The sequence below is a fragment of the Podarcis liolepis genome (genome assembly GCF_965112155.1).
Source record: "Podarcis liolepis genome assembly, chromosome: 5".
Lineage (NCBI taxonomy): Eukaryota > Metazoa > Chordata > Lepidosauria > Squamata > Lacertidae > Podarcis > Podarcis liolepis.
Window position 1 is genome coordinate 29,585,979 of NC_139556.1, and position 21,632 is coordinate 29,607,610.

General features: G+C 41.4%; 1 protein-coding gene across 7 annotated transcripts in view; it reads right to left on the reverse strand.

Moving 5' to 3' along the window:
* Window positions 1-1,392: 1,392 nt before the first annotated feature.
* The window catches only part of RHOBTB1 (Rho related BTB domain containing 1), a 62,804-nt gene continuing 42,564 nt past the window's right edge, over window positions 1,393-21,632 (reverse strand). For all 7 annotated transcript variants that reach the window (XM_083502590.1, XM_083502591.1, XM_083502593.1 and 4 more), the window contains 6 exons: window positions 20,380-21,356; window positions 18,299-18,417; window positions 10,607-10,757; window positions 9,814-9,902; window positions 7,356-7,461; window positions 1,393-5,290 (listed from right to left, as the gene is read on the reverse strand). In XM_083502590.1, coding sequence (XP_083358716.1) covers window positions 5,121-5,290; window positions 7,356-7,461; window positions 9,814-9,902; window positions 10,607-10,757; window positions 18,299-18,417; window positions 20,380-21,356 — 1,612 coding nt within the window. In that variant the 3' untranslated portion in view covers window positions 1,393-5,120. The remainder of the gene's footprint in view (window positions 5,291-7,355; window positions 7,462-9,813; window positions 9,903-10,606; window positions 10,758-18,298; window positions 18,418-20,379; window positions 21,357-21,632) is intronic.

Here is a 21,632-nt window from a genome sequence, read left to right on the forward strand (position 1 = left end):
CGAAGAGGAGTGGGAGCTTGCTTGTCCTCCATGGTGAAGGAAATTGCAAACACTTCTGTTGCTGAGACACTTTAAAAGGAACCCATTCAATTAGTATTGGACAAGTTTCTATGTGTTCATAAAATAATGGCTGCTAGAAAGAAGCGAGCGAATTCACCTTTTTCTCCCCAAAAGGCATTTTTAAACACATCTTTTGGCGACTTCCTTTATGACTTCAAATGTAAGGAAGGTTAACTTTGGCAATTTAGAAGCCTAGCTATAAAAATAGGAAAATCGCTGCTATATGGCTGCTATTTTTTAATGGGAGTTCCTGCATGATGTTTGAAGAATGTCAGTAAACAAACAAACAAACACTTTAGAGACAAATACATAGTAAGCTATAAAACTGCAACAAACCTGTCTGCTACTAGGAGTGAAATCTGTCCGCTTATCCAAAATGGAGGATGTTTCTTGTTGCTTGTTCCACTTTGTATCTGCCCATGCATGTGTACACACACAGTCTATAAAAACCACACACAGCAGTTTTAAAATCAGAGGGAGCATGGAAAGTCATGGGTTTGCATTTTTATACCAAGAAAAGCTGCCAACTCCTTTTCTCCATCAATATGCATAATCTTGCAATGTTCTGCATCATGCTGCGGTGCAATTCTGCCGCATCACAGTCAAGCAGAGTTTGTGTGTGTCAAGTGTTAACGTGGGCAAAATTTTGTACCGCTTTTCTTCATTTTGTGCGCAGAGCAAATACACCCAAGAGAAAGAGGATTGCTCTTACCACTCCTCCTGCTTGTTTCCATGCACGTGGTCAAATGTGAAACCAGTAGATAGAACCTCATCTCACCTGAAAGTAGATTTAAAGCAGGCTAGTGTGGTCTTGCTCCTCTGCCTGCTCACCAAATGTAGAATATGTAGGGAACAAGAGGGATCCTACCATTGCCATGTAAGGGTGAAATTGTTAGGTCCTGGAATGATGACAGTGAAGAGGTGGGCATAACCATTCTAGCAAAGTACAGGGGTAAAAAACAACAACCCCACACTGTTGTGAAAGCCAGGCTGGGAGACTGTAGAACTCTACAGTCAGAGCAAAACATCAGGCTGAGTCTGTCTTCTCTCAATAAAGCTTCAAGGACTCACAAGGTTCCCTGAACACAAAGGGACTGGTGTCGGTGGGGAGAAAAATTATATAGGGAACAGTTAATTTCACCGGTTCTGAATGAAAAGAACTATGCAAACTAGAACTAGCTTGTTGGTGTTCTTCCCTGACCTGTTAAGAATAAGCCCGCCCTGAAATATTCAACATGCAATACTTCCTGGCTACATATTTTGGAGAAAAGCATCTTAAAGGTAAAAGATTCATTGTAACGATTTGAAACTGGACCCAATAATCAGGAAACATTTATAGCTAAACAAATTTTTTTATTGAGGTTGTTTTTTTGTTTGTTTTTTGCAAAATAAAACAAAAAGAACCCCCCACCAAGATTAAAGGCCAAAGGCAGAATTAAACCAAATGAACCAGCCACTTGGTTACAGTAGCTGATAACTAATACAGCTGGTTATTATTGCATATACCCCTGGTTCATTTATGCACGTCCATGTCAGTTTGGCAAGATTACAATCATAGAGAAGCTTTGGTTTTGTAAAACTTTAGTAATAGTAATACTTATCAAAACATATAACCTGCTAATATAATTCAGGCTCAATCTACACGGAATGGCACAGACCCATTTGTCTAAATCATGATCTGCCCCCAACCCATATAGCAAGTATCAACTGCTTCACAGGTAAAGGGAGCTAAGCGCTCTCACCTTGTGCCTCTTGTGTACTTTGTCCCTTCTCTCTCTCCATAGGACCTCCCCCCCCCCATTACTACCTAATATTGGATACAACTGGTTGCAGTTAGGGTACTCCTTTTGCTTTACAAAGGAGGCCCTCACGGACCCAAGCTTAAAATAACAGGTCTGCTCCTTTCACATGAAATTTGAGCCTCAGCAACTGTGGTTTTGCTAATGATGAACACTCTACTGCTGACCATCAGTTTATACCATCCAGCTTGCAGTCATTTTTTGCTTCATAGCCCTTTATCAGAGTGCAACGATATTCCTTTTGGGTAAATGGAGCTGGTCTTTTAATTTCTACACTGAAACATACTTCTTACTGTCCTCGCCAGAGGTTCTACCTTCATCTAACACCCAGAACCTGGATTATTTTGGAAAGTTGGGTGGGCTTTGCCACTTTTCCTGTCCTTAGCAACCTGGTTTGGACTCAAGGTTGGGTTAGTAGGAACAGAAAATGGGATAGCTCTTCCAAAGGGCATGTTGAGGCACCTGCAGGAGAGAACAAAGGAAACCAACAAAATGCAGTTGATAAGCTTGACTGGAGAACTATACATATAGCAGGAATAGGCGACTCTTTGTTTTTCCTCTAAAGCTTCTGCCACTGCTCCCACCCCACCCCTGGCCTAAGCACAATGCTCATAGCTCTAACCACAACTACATTCTGTGGCAAAGTTCAGGGCATGCTAAGATGCCACCTTCGTCCACTCTACCTGCTCATAGTGTTCATTCGCCTCCAGTCTGCAATACTCGCCTCCTAAATATTTATTTCCCTCCCTAATTCTCCATATTAATTGGTGGCCAATGTGGGGGTTAGGAAACTCCCAGCATGCTGCTCTTCCACATGGTTGGAAACGGCTGGGGCACCAAAGTAACGTCTAGGCTAGGTCTCAAACACTCCACACACAAAATGAAATGCCACCACATAATATGTAGTAGTGCATTTACTACTGAACATTAGCATCACTGCCAGTGGGGCTATTGCCAAAGATAAGGGAAGGAAAGCGATGGGACACTTCAAACCAAAACTGGTGTGAGTGGAAAACAATTTGAGGAGTCCACCATTTAGTGCATAAACCTAGGCTGGGTGGTGGTGGTGGTGATCAGTTGCTGGCTGTGAATGTTCCCCTGCTTGAAAGGCAGTCTTTAAAAGCTCTCTTATGCTATCCTTCCCCCAAGTAGCTCAGAGGACAGAGATCATAGAATCATGGGATTGTTTAGTTGAAAGGGACCCTGAGGATTATCTAGTCCAACCCCCTGCAATGCAGGAACATGCAGCTGTCCTGTACGGGGATCAAACCTGCAACCTTGGCGTTATCAGCACCATACTCTAACCAACTGAGCTATCCAGTTGCTATGCATCCAAATGGAGCACATGTTGCATTTTATCCCTGCAGCAACTCTGTAAGGTAGGTTAGGCTGAGAGAGAGAGCGAGAGCGCGATGGCTGCAAGGTCATAGAAGTAAGCTTCACAGCTGAACAGGGATTTGACCTCAAGCCTCCTAAGTCCAGCACATCACCCATTATACTACACTGGCTCTTTTGGAAAGGAATTATCTAGTTTACTGCTAAAATATTAAGACTCGATGCAGAAAAGCCTCAAAGTGTTGTAAGCTTGGTGTGGGGCTGTGCATGCATTATTAAAACAAAAAACTTTTTTGTCGTTTCTCTTTTCCCTCTCTCTCTTTTTACTTCATTAGTTCTAGATATAATTTTATTGTATTGTGAAAACTTTTAATAAAAAATTCTGGGGGAAAGGGAGCTTTTCCTGGGATATCTTTTGCAGCATATTTAAAAAGGCAAGACATACTTGTACACCTTACTGACATGACAGCAGCCATGGGTAATGGGCTTCTCCATATAAGCCTGACTGGTGGTGCCTGCAAAAACCCTTCTTTTGTTACAGGTGGCACAGTTGTGGTGTATCCACCAAAGACCTCTGGGGTGCGCACTCTACACCAGGATGGACCAGCTTAAAGCACATTGATGCCTGATGATGCACATGGAACATCTTACAGAGGCAAGCAGTTTGCCCACGTTGCCATCATGTCTGTTTTGGTGCTCGGAGATTATTTGGGCCAGAATACCATTGATCGTGAATAGGTGGGTGGGTCGCTCCTATATGAATATAACGGAAGGGATCAACTTATCTCCACAGCCCTTACTTAACATGTGGCTATTCAACAAGCAAGCAAACAGTTTTAAATATACAGATATTTCTTTAAAAGGCGTAGACAACTATAAAGAAACAAACCAAGTAATTAACTAAAAGTCTTACTGCCTTTAGGTTTAGGTCCCTAGGAAATCTGCAGTGGATAAAGACATAAGCGTAATGAGGTCTTCTAATTATTTTAAAATGGTCCTTTTGAAAATAAAGACATTGAAAGCCATGGAACACATAAAAGAGGAAGTATTAAATTTCACACGGCTGTTGCATTCTTCCCTTGCATGGCAAATACTGGAAATACATCGGGTGCAGCTGAAAAGGTAAATTACACTTCATATTCTTTAGCTGGGGAAAAAAAGATATAAATTCTGTATAACTTTGTTGTCACTGGATCATGTTACATCCCATTACTTCAGAAAGAATAAGGATCTAATTGTTGTGAATACATAGTGTTTGGAAAGAAGTGGGGGGGGGGGCGGGGGCGGGGAGCCAGTTGCCTAGCCAGAGTTGGTTTGTTGCTAGGATGGCAATTTAAGCCAGGGAGGTTTGTCAAAGATGTTCATCATATTTCATTGTACTTGCAAGAGGAGAAACAAAAGAAATATAGTCTAAATCAAAGAGTTCCACAATAACTGTGGTCTGTGAAAGAACAATGCTGAAATAAAGACCTTCACATACATACACAACTGTATAAAAATACTGTCCACTTTGGAGATTGAAATATTAATTGCTGGGATTTGTTGTCGGTTTGTATAAAAAAAGAAAGAAAAAGAAAACCAATACTGATTTTACACAGTATTTTAGCTTATAAACAAACAAACAAAAATACAAACGTTTGACATTTTAAGGAGCAGTTTCACACCCACTTCAGGTGAGCTTGTGCTTGTTGACCTTAGAGATGATAAATGCACACAGGTGGAATAAAAACAAGTGCCCCAAACATCTTCTGCACAACCCACCAGAAACTTCTGTGGAAGCACCATTGAAATGAACTCCCATTTACTTCAATGGCATCTGGTACAAGAATGGTTCTCAGTGGACTGAGGTGCTCTCTTTCATGCTAAGACTTCCTCTAAAGAAATGTTCTCCAAGCCACTCTATTGATAGGTTTGCCTCTCCTTTTCTCAGACAACAACTGTGGAGGAATTCCAGAAGCACCACTTTCGTTTTGAATGATGTTTATTCAGTGCAATGTCTTCCTTTTCTCTTTCCTTTTTAACACGCTGGAAATGATCTTCTTCCTTAAGGTACCACACAGGAGGCCAGCGGTGCCTCTCGAAATATTCCTGATTATCTGTATTAAAACAAACAAACAAAGAAGTCCCCAAATAACTAATGAATTATGTAACTAGGACAACATTTTAATTCTGCTAATAGTTAAGAAAAGTAGTTACTTAGAGCTATGTTGGATACAACCCAGTATATCCAGGACTGTTACTTCTACATACCAGGATCTGAAATCTTGTGCAAAAATCCAGGAAAATCTCAGGCTTCATTTTTCAAATAAATATGTCATGTTTCTAGTTCTCCTGGTACATGACTGGTAATATGTGTAATTCCAAATCTGTGATGGAGAACTAAGCTCTCCTCTCTCTAGTTTTGCATTTTCAGATAATGGGGAAAGTGAAAAAAGTAGGTATTTGCAAACTTTATTTACGATACAACATAAAACGCTAGAATACAATAGCTTAAAAATAGAAATTTGAACTCTGCAACAATAAGAGATGCTGCAGAAATAAAAGAAGTACACACACAACAGCAATATATAATAGCTCTGTCTGATGTCAGACAAATTGTGAGACAAGTCTGATTTTTTAAAAAAATAAATGGCGAATTTTAGCGGCGCAGCAAAAAATAAAAATCCTCTTAGGAGGTGATACATGGGCTAAGGAACCCATGATACAAGTGACATGTGTGAAGAATCTAATGTCAACCTGTGATCCATAACCCCAGATATTAGCGATAAATATAAGGGATTATTGAGCCTATGCATGCATATACTGCTTTGATGTTAAATCCAGTAAGTGGAAGTGAGATGGTTCCAGAGGCAGCCACCCCTCAGGGAATGATGGCCAGGTATGATTCTGCTGCCACACTGAATAAGCTTCTAGGCAGGTTGCCTGATGTTTAAACAGTACTATCAATATTTATAATGCAAAGTATTAACAATCAAATAAAAAAGAGGAAGTTCAAAACAAATACAGTGCATATCAATATTTCCCCCCCTAGTTAATGGAGCAAAACCAATTCCTTTCAAATCCATAGGCTAGGCTAAGTAGAAAGCAATATTATTCTCATGTAACTACTACTACATGGGGAGGAGAGCAATGCTATCAATGAAATTCACATGCATCTCAATCTCTAGTAAATGGGTAGGCAAACTAAGGCCCTGGGGCCAGATACAGCCCAATCACCTTCTAAATCCGGCCCGCGGATGGTCCGGGAATCGGCGTGTTTTTACATGAGTAGAATGTGTCCTTTTATTTAAAATGCACCTCTGGGTTATTTGTGGGGCATAGGAATTCGTTCATTCCCCCCCCAAAAAAAAAACCCCTCACAAGGTCTGAGAGACAGTGGACCGGCTCCCTGCTGAAAAAGTTTGCTGACCCCTGAGAAGTAGGGCTGTCTTCTGAAGCCGTATCCATAATGTCTTTTGTGAAAGCCACAAAGACCATCAAGTAACAAATATTTGGGATTTCAGGCCACAGTTTAACTAATTGTAAACACATCCCCAAATTAATATATGCTTGTCTGCCCTTTCTTAAACCTCTGTTCCATCTCTGACAAACTTCACCTCCGATTCACTTCCTGCCGCCATGCACTTTTTGCAACCTTCCAACTTGAATTCAAACCTTGGTCAATTCAGCCAGGCCTAGATTATCTTAAAACCAAAGGATCACACACGGCAGCAGCATAACTAATAAAGGTTAACAGAACTCTGGGCATTGCTCCTGATGCAGGGAGAGATATGGTAGATGCTGCTCCTTCTACCTGTTGCCTCCTGGCCTTTATGCTTGGTCCCTATCTCACCTAATGTGTTGAGAAGGATTTCATGTTAAAGGTGTGGGGGGAGAGGATGAAAATGAATGGGCATGAGGTGCTGAAGTTGCTCCTGCTGCTTCCCACTGCACTGGAAGATTTCAAGGTGTCCTGTGTCTGGATAGTTAGATGGCAACACCATAGAGACTAGACTCCCTTCCCTTACCATTGGAAAGTCAAATCAAATAATGCAAAAATGCATGTATGAGCATGTAAATTTACTTGATTTGTAGCCCCCCCTCCCCAGCTTTAGAATAGAGAGAAGGCAGATGTACAAAGGTTGGAAGAAAAGGCGGAGAAAGCTTGCTAAACAGCCTTACCAGGAGATTTAGTTTTGATTTCCTTTCGGAATTTGGAACAAACACTGTTGTAGTTGGTGCAGATATAGTGCAAGCACCAAGCCGCCAGCTGGTTAGCGTTGTGGAACTGGAAAAGAAGAGAACCGAATTTATATTCTGTAGAGTTAACAGTCAGTATGTGGAACAATTCTGAAGTTAAAGGCAAGTGAGAATTACTCAGGGATTGAGACATCACAGTGGCACGTGACAAAAACTGACAAAGCCACAGATACAGTACTATGGAACCAGCAAGGCTGAAAACCAAAAGTGCAACAGCACCTCCCCCGCCCCCCCAAAAAATTTTGGGATCCAGAGCAGAGCTAACTACTTTGAGTCAGGGTTGCAGATGGATTCACAATCAGAAATTAATTGAAAAAGCTGCTGGGGAAGGGCTGACGTTGAGTGACAGAACATCTGCTTTGCATGCAAAATAATAATTTAATAATTTATTATTTATACCCCGCCCATCTGGCTGGGTTTCCCCAGCGACTCTGGGTGGCTATGTCTCGGGCATCTTCAGGTAAGACTGGGAGAGACCCTGGTCTGAAATCCTGGTCAATGCCAGTCAGAGTAGGCTTTACTGAGCTAGATATACCAATGACCTGACTGTAGAATGTAAGGTTGCACACTTAGGTAGGAACAATCAGATGCACAAACATAGCATGTGGGACATCTGGCTTGACAGCAGCACATGTGAAAAGGATCCTGGGGTCTTAGTTAGACCATAATCTTTACATGAATAAATGGTGTGATGCAGCGCCTTCCAACTCCACAATTCTATGATACTATGACTCAGTGTTAAGGCAGATTCTTATGATTCCAGCTTGTCAATGAAAATAAAGGTCCGAGGCAGCAGACCCCCTGGAACCCCATGGTATTTATTCTTTTTTTTCCAAATAATTTTTATTAACAGGCCAATCAGGTCACATTAATTCCAAATTACACAGCCAAATTTTTAAATTTTTGTTGGGGGTACCCATGCTTCAAGCTCAGAAAGGGATCCAAACATCTCTCTTGCTGCTACTTTAATGTACACAGTTCTGTCCAAATAGTATTCACAGTTCTGTTCAATCTTCTCTTTGTTTTTTTCCTCATCTTCTTGTTGTTGTCATATATTACTTTCTTTGTGATCTCTGGTAGTCTCCACAAGCGGGTTGAAAACAAACGTTGTTATATCCTGTGTGGATTTTACACTCCTCCAAGAGCCATATCAAGATAGACAGATGCCATTTCTGCACCTCCGTACAAAACATTCCCAAAGCCTGTCCGTTAATTTCCACAGGCCTGCCAGTCTCTCCTTAATTTTCTCAGGGGGCCCTGCCAGGTCAAACTCACAGTCCAGTATAGTAACAAGCCATGGTCCTCCTCCCCCTCGATCATCCTGTGGCCAGGCCTACCGTAACAAATCTCTTTTTATAACTGTGTCACAAAGAGCTTCCATTCCTTTCCCGATGTTCCCACAAGCCATGTCTTTGATTAGTAATTTATTTCCACACAGTTCTTAATCATCCTGCTTGTAATCAGTAATTGCAACGGTTCTTTCTTGGGGGGAGGATTATTGGGTACTCACATAAGATTAAAAAAAGAAAAGCCCCCCCTTTTCAGTCCCGCTCCGACATACCAATCCTTTGATGAATCTTCTTCTTGATTTATTGTTGAATCCAGCCCGTCGCTCCACTTCACAGAGATCACTTTAATTAGCAGTCTTATCTCCCGATCTTCACTCGAAATATGCGCATTTGCTTCTCTCCAATTGTTTATTTTGAGCTCCTGCAACTAGGACGCGTGATCAGAGACAGCTTCAGGGAGAGCCGTCTCCCATGAGGGCTGAGTGCCTAGTGCCCTCACCCCCTTCTTTCGAATCAGGGGGTGATTTATGGCAACCGCAGGCAAGGCAGTGTTCCCCATTTCCTTGGGGTAACCAGGGAGGCTGCATACTCCCATATCAACCTCTTAATTACCTCGTGTGAGCTGGAGAGATGGTATTGTCAGCCATCTTCCAATGCGTCCCTAGCGGCCCCTCTGACCCCATGGTATTTATTCAGTGTTTGCTGGTCTCCCAAGACCAGAATTAAGACCAACTTTTGGGAGGGAGGGAAATGCATGAGTGTGCATTTGTAGGGGTGAATCAGTGGGCAGGGAAAGAGTTAAGCACCACTCTCATTCTCTCCTATGGATGCCCCACCCCTGCATTATCTCAGCAAACACAGGTTTGGGAACATGTGTCTCCTAAGATGATGTACTGACTTTTCTAAAGAAATAGCAGGTTGGTGGGAAGGTATCAATTCCCAGTAACCATGGTTATCATCACAGAGGCTTTCTAAAAACTGAAATATTCTTTTGATCCTTGGGAAACAGCAACCTTCCAAGCATTACACATTCATCATCAGGGAGTTCCTTCCTTCCCCCCATGTGACCACAGATAATATATTATACGAACCTGGGCTATTTCCAAATCGTACAGCACATCTCCATCTATGCTAACACCACTCACTGATGTTTTGGTAAGCTCCTGCACAGCATGCTGCTCTGTTGGGGTTGAAGAGAAACACAAACCAGTTTACTGTGCAGAATAAATCTAGCTCCCTCCAGCCCCTGTTTCAACTGCCTTTCATCCATTGCAAGACTGCCCAAGGAAAAACAACACTACTATTTGGGCTGACATAGATTTCTTTTTTTAAAGTCATGGAACAATCTTGCTTCCAGCCACTTCTCTTTGAAACAATTGGAGGGCAGGGGGAGGAAATAAGCAATTATTGGAATTAACTATCATCATATCACTAACAAAATAATTAACCATCAGATTAGAGCAGTAAAAGTAACTTGGACTGCTCTTTTATGCAATACTTGCTTGAACTGGATTAATTTAAAATTGCCCAAGCTCCATTATTAGACCCTTAAAACAGGAATTTGCAATGGAAACTTTAGTGTTCATGCTCTTTCAATTAAGAGTAATCAAGTTGCCTAATGGGCATTATGAATTGCAGACACTTATTTGTGTTTTGTTGCTTAAGCATACACAAGAATGTGGGCTAAATTAACTCAGCACAGAAAAAGAGTGGAGGAAGCAATTATGTTTTTCTAACTGAAAATATGTACTGCAGTTTGATTTTAGGAAGAAACACTGCGTGTCTGTTTTTGCCCAAAGATCGTGGAAAAAAACAACAGCTGACAATTTCAACATCATTGGCAGGAAGCTGAAGGCGACACCTGTAAAGAGAGAGAAACCTTACCTGCAAGCGCAACCAAGTGTGGGAGGCAAAATCTGTTTGCCAGTGCAATTAATTCAAGCGTATCCAACTCCTGACTGGATGATAGCTGCTTGGTGTACAGATAATCCAGAACTGCTTGCATGGAAGTCTTGTTTATATTGGGAAGAACAACCTGAGGGAGGGGTGGGGGGGAGGAAAGGTATTTTTAAAACGCTCAGAGCTGGGAGATGATCTACTCAAGGATAAAACACTTGGGCCATATGGCTGTTGCTATTTCCCCTCAAATGCAACTCTCAATGCTTTTATAAAACCAGAGAAAGAGGTTTAAAATAAGAACATCTCGTTGCAGAATAATTTTATTATTTATACCCCACTCATCTGACTGGGCTGCCCAACCACTCTGGGCAGCTTCCAACTTATATAAAAACATAAAAAACATTAAACATAACAAAATCCCTATGCAGGGCTGCCTTCAGATGCCTTCTAGAGGTTGTATGGTTACTTATCTCCTTAGCTCAAGGGGGTCACATAATTCCATACCCTTCAACATTTCTCCAATGAAAATAAGGATGTCCTAAGGAAAAATGTGACTTCCCGGGGTCAAATCTGAAACCAAGATGGCTTCTATATCTGGGACAGTCCCTGGAAAGTAGGGACACTTGGAGATCTGTAAGAGGCCCTCATAGTAAAACAAATGAACCCCCTCATAGCTAACCAAATAAAAGCACTGCTCAGCTTCTGTGTTGTTAAACTAAAAAAGAACTGCGGACATTTTATTTTCAGCAGGTCATCACCATCTGTTTTGCACAGCAATGTATCAAGTGGGAATGTCCTTGCAGATGGGGTAGTTCAAATTAGATACTGAACTATTTGTGCACCGGTTTCCATTCCGGGCGGTTGTTTTGCTAATGTCTTGTAAAGGACCAAGTTGGCATAGATTGACCCCTTAGGACGAAGGCTCTCCACAAAGAGCTGCAGGTTAAGCCATGGACAACAAAATCTTCCCCAACAAAATCAAAGAACTTAAAAGAGCTTAACTTCAGCTTGATCATGCACATGTGTTTGTGCATGTACACATGCACACACATGCAAGGATGAATGTACATCCATCATGAGCCAAACGCCTGAAAGAGGGAAAAACCCTACATATATCAGGTGAAGAAAAATAATAGGCACAATATACACAATGTCAAGGGCACTTCACATTGTCATTTTTGGACTTTGCCTCTGCATTAGCTCATTCTTGTTCTTAATATAAACACCGAGCAGCTAAAAATAATTCAGAGATGCTCTCTGGGCTGCTGATTATTTTTCAGCACCTAGCAGTATTACCTTTCCTAGGACAATTGCTTTCAGTAACTCCGTGTTTGCTGCTACAAACACTCCCTCAGCGCTTCCAACAACTTTCTTTCCCAAATAAAAAGTGATTATGGCTATGGGATGAGAGCCCTTTGGCAGTAATGCAGAAAGAGGACAACCTACTCCCCCAATGGTATAAATATAGCAGTGTTTTCCAAACTTCCGATACTTGAGACACATCAGTTTTTCTGAATTAAACTTGGAGACACACTTCGCTCCAGGTCTGGAAGAAAGAATGGCCAGAACACCAGCCGTGCATAAGTGCATCTGGAGATCTCTTTTAAAAAGCAGAGTGTTGTAATGCCCCTCTCCACCAGGACAAACTGAGTCATCCTACTATAGCACAACATTGAAGCACACTGGAATTACCTGCCCCTACAAAAAGAAAGGAAGCCGCAGAGCACTCTCTAATTCATTCATTAAATTCCTCACAGAACTCCAACAGGTCTCATTAAATTACAGAAAGGTGGTGCAGCACATGCTCTGAAATATATGTTTGGGGCTTTAAAAAGGGTGTGTTGTTGTTGTTTAAAGATAATATGTGGGTCTGCCCCAACTGATCAAGCCTATCCAGCTGCTCCTCGTGGCTGAACTTGACAAATAGGCAACATGGTACCCCTGAATATCTGTCATCCTCCTTGACCACCCAAAGGCACCATTCACGAGATACCTGGGTATCCCTTACACCTCTCAGGGACCTCCTACTCACTAATGAGAAGTGTTTGCATTGGTTAATCAGCACTGTTGTTGTTTTCTTTGACACACCTTCCCATTCTTCCTTTCTCTCTTATATCCTGCCATTATTGATTTATGTTTTTTATGTTTGTTCCATTTGGAATTGTATTTTGGAATGACTTAGTGACATTCTTAAGGGACTGTTGCTCCACCTCCTAACCCTTCCTGCCAACTAAGCCACTTGGGGTTCAGATGCACACATTTTCGTGAAAATGTGAGGAAAGCAAGTTGCCCTTGCCCACGGTGATGGGAAAGCTCTCCCAGCTGGATAATTGGCTTGGAGCTCTCTAGCCAGAATTAAAAGCAGACATGGTGGCACAAATATACCAGAAAGATGGACTCCTGTACAACTGGCATATCTCATAAGGCAGGTGCAAGCATAGCTTCTCTACATTTTTTTTTAAAATGTGGCCCATCAGGGAAGACGTAGGTAGGGGTTTAAAAAGATCAGAGAGATGCAGGTGTCATAGGTCAGGCCTACATGCGAGTATCTGCTACAAACTTTGGTTGGGTTCGCATTGTTGACTGGTGAGGGGAAGTCATAGAATCATGGAATTATAGAGTTGGAAGGGACCCTGGGGGTCATCCAGTCCAACTGCGGGTAATGCAGGAATCTCAACTAGATCATCCGTGACAGATGGCCATCCAACCTCTGCTTAAAAACAACCAAGGAAGGAGAGTCCATCACCTTATGAGGGACTGCGTTCCACTGTTGAACAGCTCTGAGCATTAGAAAGTTCTTCCTGATGTCAGAATCTGCTTCCTTGTAATTTGAATCCTTTGGTTTGGATCCTAGCCTCTGGAGCAGGAGAAAACAAGCTTGTTCCATCCGCCATGTGACAGCCCTTTAGATATTTGAAGATGGCTATCATATCTCTCAGTCTCCTCTTTACCAGGCTAAACCTACCCCATTCCCTCAACTGTTCCTCACAGCGGACAGAGGTACTTTTCTTTATTACAGTTTTCCTCAAAAAAAGAGGGCATGATCAAATGTGAGAGGGAGTGGTCCTACTGATGTGTGGTTAAAGGACTCAGCTACAAAGACCAAGACCAACAACTTCCTTCAAAAGATTTTGCACTGCTGAGGGACAGTTACTATGTACTTTCTGACAGGAAAATAGGCTTTACACATCATCATCAAGATGTGGTCAATCCCAGCCTCCACCTTTTCTATAACATGTTAAATGGCCCTGAATGTCAAAGAGCACAAATTTCTGAAGAATCAGAGTAAACCCTATGTTCATCACAGGATTAATTTCAAATTGTATCCTCAGGAAGTAGATAAAACTTTCATTGCAACCCAAAAGGCCTAGCAAAACCTGATTAACTCTGGTTATTTTGTCTTACCTTCGCAGCTAAATGTAATTAAAAATGTAATTCCTAAGGCTATATTTTTTAAGAAATATTCAAATACTTTCCCTGTACTTCAGCCTTTTTTGTGCATGCAAACAGTTTTCAGGGAAGAGTCATCCAGTCTCTTCCCCACCCGCCATGTAAACTCTGTGAGACTCAGAAAGAAACAGTGAGGAATAGGAAGCAACCTTGTTCAAATTTCAGTGTGAGAGTTGTGCCAACTACTTCTCGTTAGCGTCCTCCCATTTCATCAGTATGTATTGCTGCTCTCTATTCCAGTGTTGTACAAGAAGAGATGCATATCCAGAATTACATGGCCAAAACAAAGACTGCCAAAGAAGGAAGTCTTGATTTGCAAGAAGGGAATCTGTCAGTTTCAGTTTCTTTCAGTTTCCAAATTTAAGTTCAGTTCTTCACATCAGATTGCGATTTAAAAAAATAAAAAATGCTCTGCCCAATAATTCATCAGCATTTTAGTGCAAATCTCTCCTAATATACACAATTTTTTATATCCAATTTTGTACAATGTACACATTTTTGGAAGGCAATGCTGCCTTATATAATGCATTTTTGTATGCTATTTTTTCACAAATGTATGCATTTTTATGCACACTTTACCTCAGTAAGTGCATTTTTTGTAAACATTAGTTGGCTGCACAACTGCGCTGTAACATTCAGAGAAGTGCAAATTTCAAAAGATGGCTTGTTTCCAAAAGTGTGGATTTGGTAGATTTGCCTTTAAATGTGAACTCGGTTAAATTTCTTCCACGTCTATACTTGCAAGCTTTGACTGTTGTTTTTTTTCAATTGAAAAGAAAAGGGAGGAGTTGAGTACATGCTTGCATACAGCTTCCTTTATAGGTAAGCGGCTATAAAGAAGCAACAGCCCTCCCAAGAAATAATATAATACAGCTCCACTGTCAAATAAACAAGGTAAAGACTACAGAGTCTTCAGCATTATTCTGACTGCAAGGGGATGGGTTGCCATTTTGCCTCATGTCTTTGACAGGCACATGCAAATCTAGTGTCAGCATGAAGCAACCTTGGGTTCCTGTCACGGCACCAACAGGGTACAGCTCACGGAAACTTGCCTCTTCAAAGCTTTCACCCTGGAAGATTTCGCTTTAGTGGCCACCATTGTGCTTTCCCCACAGTGAACTGACACTACATCAGAGCGGGGATTGTGGGGGTGGGATGATGGGTGCCAGGAAAAAAACAACATGGCTCTCGGAAGCTTTGCCATCTCCTACAGCTAAAAACAAGACAAGAAAAGCCCACAACTGTGCCACAGTGTGAAATAAGTTCTCCATTAATCTCAAGTGGGCCAACCCACATGGATGGAAGGAGGTCCAAACAGGGTACTTTGCCAAGAGCACCTTCAAACCTGGGTGGAATCTACACACATCGAAAAACCATTCTGAAAATTCTTTTTTTTTAAATACATTGAATTTTCCATAAGGCTCACCGTCGCCATCTACTGTCCAATTGTATATTGCACTTAAAGCACAGTTAAACGTTTCATTTGAAGCTGTATAGCCGAGGCCCCAGAGCCAGTCCTAGGAACATTAAAAGTTAGGGTGGAGCTCCCCTTCCCGCTTTGGACATCCTCAGTTAAGTGCAACTATACTCAGTGTGCCTCAGGGAAACCCTGAGCCACCTTAAAGTAAACGCTGGAGGAATTGCTGCCAAGTGGAATCTTGTGGATTTCTTGACAGGGAGTGGAGCTAACAGCTAGGCACTGAACAGGAGGCAAACTAATATTAGCAAATCTCCAAAGCCACACAATATACCTATGAAAGCAACCCACAGGTGTTCCAGAGGCATTTTGAGCAGGAGCTGTTCTTGGGGGTTGGCTAGCGAAAGTAACTATTGCAAAAAGTGCAGCAACCGTCACCTTGTTTTCCTCCAGGAAAATTTAGCTAATATGATGTTAAATAAATGCAGAATCCATTCAAGCTCAGTTGCAAAATAATAATAGTAACGTTTGGACTCCACTGTTCTAAAAAGACAAGCGCGGTTTCTAGCTGCCACTAGGGGAGGGCAAAGACCCACCATCTCTCACAGTGGCTTAGATTTAGGTGGATTAAATTTGAAAACTGGAGATATTTTCATCGGTGTCTGTTGCAAGGACTAAGTGTGAATGCATGAGTTATTGCTGCAAATAACCTGTTCTCCCTGCAGAATTTCAAAACAATAAATAAATTAGAAGCAGCTCATTATATTTATGTCAAATTGCCTCAGTCTCTACGTGCAATACACATCTTGGAACCAACTACTTCCCCGTACATTTCCATGGCTGCGCTTGTACTTTTGAACTTAAAGATCTCAGTTGCGGTGCTTTATGTGCTTCAGAAATCCAAGTCTTTGCAATTAATATTTTAAGGTTACCAAGAAGAACACGAGCTATTAGGGTTTATAATTAGGAAGCAGATTGTAGAAAATGAATATATGTTCTTGTTGCAGGAGAGCTGCTTACTAAAAAATCAAGGTATGTATTTTTAATGAGCCACCTGCTGAGCGTGCCTCTGGGGAGGGAATTATGCTTACTGCTGTTTTAAAAGTAATGAGAAAAAATTTAAAGTAGAACACAGACTTCCAGAATATTAAATACAAAAAAGGGGAAAAAAAGAAGAGAAAGAGAAAGAAAGCTAAGCCACAGCATTGCTAAGGGGTATCATTTTCCCTTGATGTGGATGCCTCCCACAATACTCAAGCAGAAAGCAAAGCTGCTATAGTTAAAATGTGATAAATAATTAGGAAGCTGTCCCAAGCATCTGAGTTTCAACAAAAACTAATCAGGCTGGGATGAGCTGATCTGCCCTTCTTATTTAAAAGCATAAATACGACACAAAACCGATAGACTCTTTCCGTGTTGCCACTAGCACTTTAGCATTCCAGATGATACTTCAGAGCAGTGTAGATAATGAGTATTCTTCACTTTAAGAATGGAGGTGTCTTGAGGATCTTCTTAAAAAAATTATAATTTAAGACTGTAGTAGGTTTTTATTTAGAATTCTGGTTAAGGTCTGGCCAGCGCCATACCAAAGGCAATTTTAACACAAAACTGCTCTGCGGCATTTGCTCTGTAGCACAGGATCATAGAATCTGTAGAGCTGGAAGGGACCACAAGGGTCATCTAGTCCAACCCCCTGCAATGCAGGATTTTTTTTTTGCCAAGGGTGGGTCTTGAACCTGGGACCCTGAGATTAAGAGTCTTATGCTCCACTGACCAAGTTATTCCAGCTTGCAGTTGCGGTGACAGGGAAGCAAGGGGCAGATGGGGCTTATCACTCTGGGAAGGCAGCCCATCACTGCTGGTTTTTTGACTGAATTGTTACTTACACTGTTGAATTTGTATTTTATTATTTTAATTTGTTTTATGATGCAAACCACATTGAAAGGCGATATAAAGGTAAAGGGACCCCTGACCATTAAGTCCAGTTGCGGACGACTCTGGGGTTGCGGACAAATACCAAAAATAACCCAGAAGGGATGGGATTAACATATGGATGGAAAGAAACCCTCCTCTAAATGAGGCAGTTTGCTTGATATTTAATTATGTTTCCAATAAGATCAGGCCCCTGCGGGTGTGTACTTGGCAGAGAAAAAGCTATTGCTTAGGTGTGATTTTCATGAATGATACAACATGCATTTATTTTGTAGCCTAGATTTAGAACCCGTCCAAGATGTCACAATGATTCCATTTGAAGATATAATGTGCTGCCTAGCAATTGAGACTTTCAGAATGTCTGCTTTGATAACAGAGTCAGGGAAGAAGGGGCAAAACTGCTATCTTCCAGAGAAGGCCTGCTGGAAAATCCTATTGCGAGAAATGCCGATCACACTCTTTGGGTTAAAAATCAGAAAGCCAGACAATACTGCTCAGGAGACCAAATTTCATCCAGGGCACTTCTATCTTTGACCCCCAGAAAAGTGGCTTGAAGAGTTTCCCTGTTCTTCTAGTTCCTCCCACCAAAGTTCATCTATAACGATCCTCTTATACACAACAACAGTACAGGGACACCAACATTTAATTTACTTTAAAATTCAAATTTAGGAAATGAGAGAGAGAGAAATTACCACAACAACTGAAATTTCTTGAGAAAGGAGTCACGTAGAACCTAAAACATTTTGAAAATGCTCTCTGGGCTAGTGATGACAAACTCCAGCAAAATGTCCCCTTTGTTTAAACCACTGCAATTTATACACCCAAAGGCTAAAGCTTATGGCACATTATTGAGGCTACACACCAAAGAGAACAAGTACCTCAGTGTTTGAGCTTTCAATGAACGATCCTCCAAACATTGCAGACATCCATTCACAGCTACAGATCAGTAGCGGCTTGTGAGCATTAATGTTTCCATCTTCCAGCTTAAACGTCACATCTGCCAATGGGATCAGAGAAACAGAACCATAAACTATGGTGGAACATGCTTGGAGACAAATACAACAACTGGAGGAGGGTGTTACAGAAACTGGAGGAGGGCGTTACACAGCTGTCTAACTCGCGAATATTACTGCAAATGCATCCAAAAGGGCACATAACAATTATTTCTAAGGGAGACACAGATGACCATTAAAACCTGGGCAGAGGAGGAACAGCTTTGCACTCTTCACCTTTTGGAAGTCTGGCCACTGAAGGCTTCATATACACAAATGGAAACAGTTTAAACTTGTCCACTCAGACACAATTCGTTTGCTTATGTGAATACAGGCAGCACCCAGCATCTGACAATATTCCATTGTACACTTCATGCAATTCACCCAAGAGGATGCATGTCTCAGAATCAAGGAGCGTAGCTCAGTGGTTGGTGGTGTACATTCTTTCCAAGATACTAAACATTCCCACTTAGGGCTGACCAAAGATCTCTGTCTGAAACCCTGGAGAGCTCCTGCCAGTCAGTGCACAAAGTTTCTGATATAAATAGAGTAATGCTTTGACTCAGTGTAAGGTAGCTTCTTAGGTTCTTGAATCCTGGTTATGTTAGTTCTTAGGAATGGGCTATAGAGAAAAATATTAATGAATCAGTCTGCCTGCATAAGGATGAAACAGGATGTACATATGCAACTTTAATTCCTGGACGCAGGTTCGTATTGATTTGAACTAGCCAGCTAAATCTTTGCTGTGGACCTCTAGTTATTTCTACTTTTTCTTGTGCACACTAATGGTTTTGTCTACATTAAATTAAACTGGTTTAAGAGCCACACCCTGAGATGGGGGGGGGGGAGCCCTGTTGCTCTAGTGCAGGCATAGGCAAACTCAGCCCTCCTGATGCTTTGGGACTACAACTCCCATCATCCCTGACCACTGGTCCTGTTACCTAGGGATATTGGGAATTGTAGTCCCAAAACAACTGGAGGGCCGAGTTTGCCTATGCCTGAACTAGTGGGAGTCCTTGCACTGCCTTCTGCTAGTGGAATGGGCTAGCTGAATCCGGTGCCTACAACCCTTATTTCACTCCCTCATCTGAGAGGTCATTAATATTATCATTTAACGGGCACAGAACTGCAGCTGACAGACATTTGCACAAGGCCGTCTATCATGTGTATGGACAGCCAAGATTCACTTCTAATTACTTCCTGTTGTACCACAATGGCCTCTGGTTCAGACACTCTGTAATCCTCCACATAGCATGGACCTGTAGCCCCAACCACATGGAGGAAGGTAACATATCAGCCAGCATACTTCCTGGCAATGATTTCCATCAATGCAGTAGAAGCATTTTTTTAAAAAAAGCTGGCATGCTCACACAAATCCCTACCAGGAGACGGCTAATATGTTGCATCTTACATGGGCCTGTACCATAGAGCTAGGGATGGAATGATTTTTCCCACATATTAGCGCAATTTGACATTTTACTTTATTTTTAAATCCTCATGAAAATTCACCAGCATTTTACCACAAACCTCTCCTAATGTAATTTTATATGCAGTTTTGACCAATGTGCAAATTTTTGCAAGCAATTATCCCCAATATAACGCATTTTTGCACCTTAGTTTCACTAATAACTTCATTTCCCCCAGTATATGCATTTTTGTAAACACTAATTGGAGAACTGCATCACAAAACTTGGAGAAGTTTGAATTTTGAAGGATAGCTTTGTTTTGATTTGCATATTGTTTCAGAAAGTCCAGATTTGATAGATTTGGCTTTAACTGCATTTTGGATCAAATTCCTCTTCCATCTTTACATAGAGCTGCTGTCCCTGGTAGGGTTTATGATGTTGGAACTAGACCAATGACTCCTACTTGAGTGTTATATATTGCTTTATATATGGAACTATTGATTGGATGGCTTTTGTGGATTAATTCAAAGGGATAATGAGGATGTATTCATGTATTCTCACCAGAAAATGTTTCTTTAGAGAGGCATTCTTTTATCCTGTTAGCTTTTCTGACATGGAAAGCCTTTGTAATTTCCTGGTTCATGAAGGCTTCCTTATTCGTAATGTTTTCCACCATCATCCGCAGGTCAAACACTTCCAATATCTCAGCAATCTGAGCTACTCTGGTAAGATCCTTCTCGTTTTCATCCAGCTGCCCTGTGTACAAAAACTGCAGAACAGTTTTAAAAGGCCCAGGCTGAATAGAAGCATCTATCTTGACCACTGTTACAGCACAAGTCCTCTTTGAAACAGGGTTGACTTGCATTTCTCTATGCATGCTAACAAAGCCTTTGCCCAAAAATGTTGGCGCTTGCTTCAGGCAACTGACTTCCCCTGCTTCAAGCTCTAACCTTGTTAAAGGGTTACCACCACCTGCTAATGATGTGAGTTTGGCATTAGAAGATTTTAAGGTTGCCATCTCACTACTCTCATCTGTTTCAAGGCTGCATTTTCTGGCCATAAAGCTTCTACTGGCCCTTTCTTTATTGCAAGGAGTTTCAGATAAGTCTGGGGTTTCTTCACATTCCATTAAAAAAAGGTCATAAAACTTCGAAGAGGAGGTAGCTAGGTAGATCTTGTGAGCAAAAATGTGAGTATCTTCCTGGAGGATAAACATGACATCTGCACACAATGGATTGTCCAATAAGTATCCGGCTTCATTGATACTGATGATGGGACACTCTGGGATTTTGATAACCGGAGGAGGTGCCTTTGGAGGTAGAAATGGAGCTTGAAGCAAAGGCTTCTGAACTTTCTTCAAATGCGATTTCCAGAACTGTAGATGTCTCCTGGAGATCAGGGCAGCTCTAATGGCATTATCAAACACATCCTTGACACCAAACTGGTCAAATACACTGGTTTCGTAATATGGTATCCCAAGCTCCTTGGCAACTTCTCTGCCTCTTTCTGGTGGCAAGATGTCTCCCCGTTTGATAGGCCTGTGAAGTAAACAAACAGACAAGTAGCTCATGAGAGCTGGATATGGCTTCCATATCTCATTGAAATACACCTATGCATGGGTAGTAGTAGTAGTAGTAGTAGTAATAATAATAATAATAATAATAATAATAATAATAATAATAATATATCACTTAATTCCCTGATGGTTTTAAAGCACTTTATGAAACATAAAAACCAATTGCACAACACTGCTAAAGTACATATTTTAAAAAATATACAATAAAATAATCCCATAGCAAATAAAAGAGGAGACT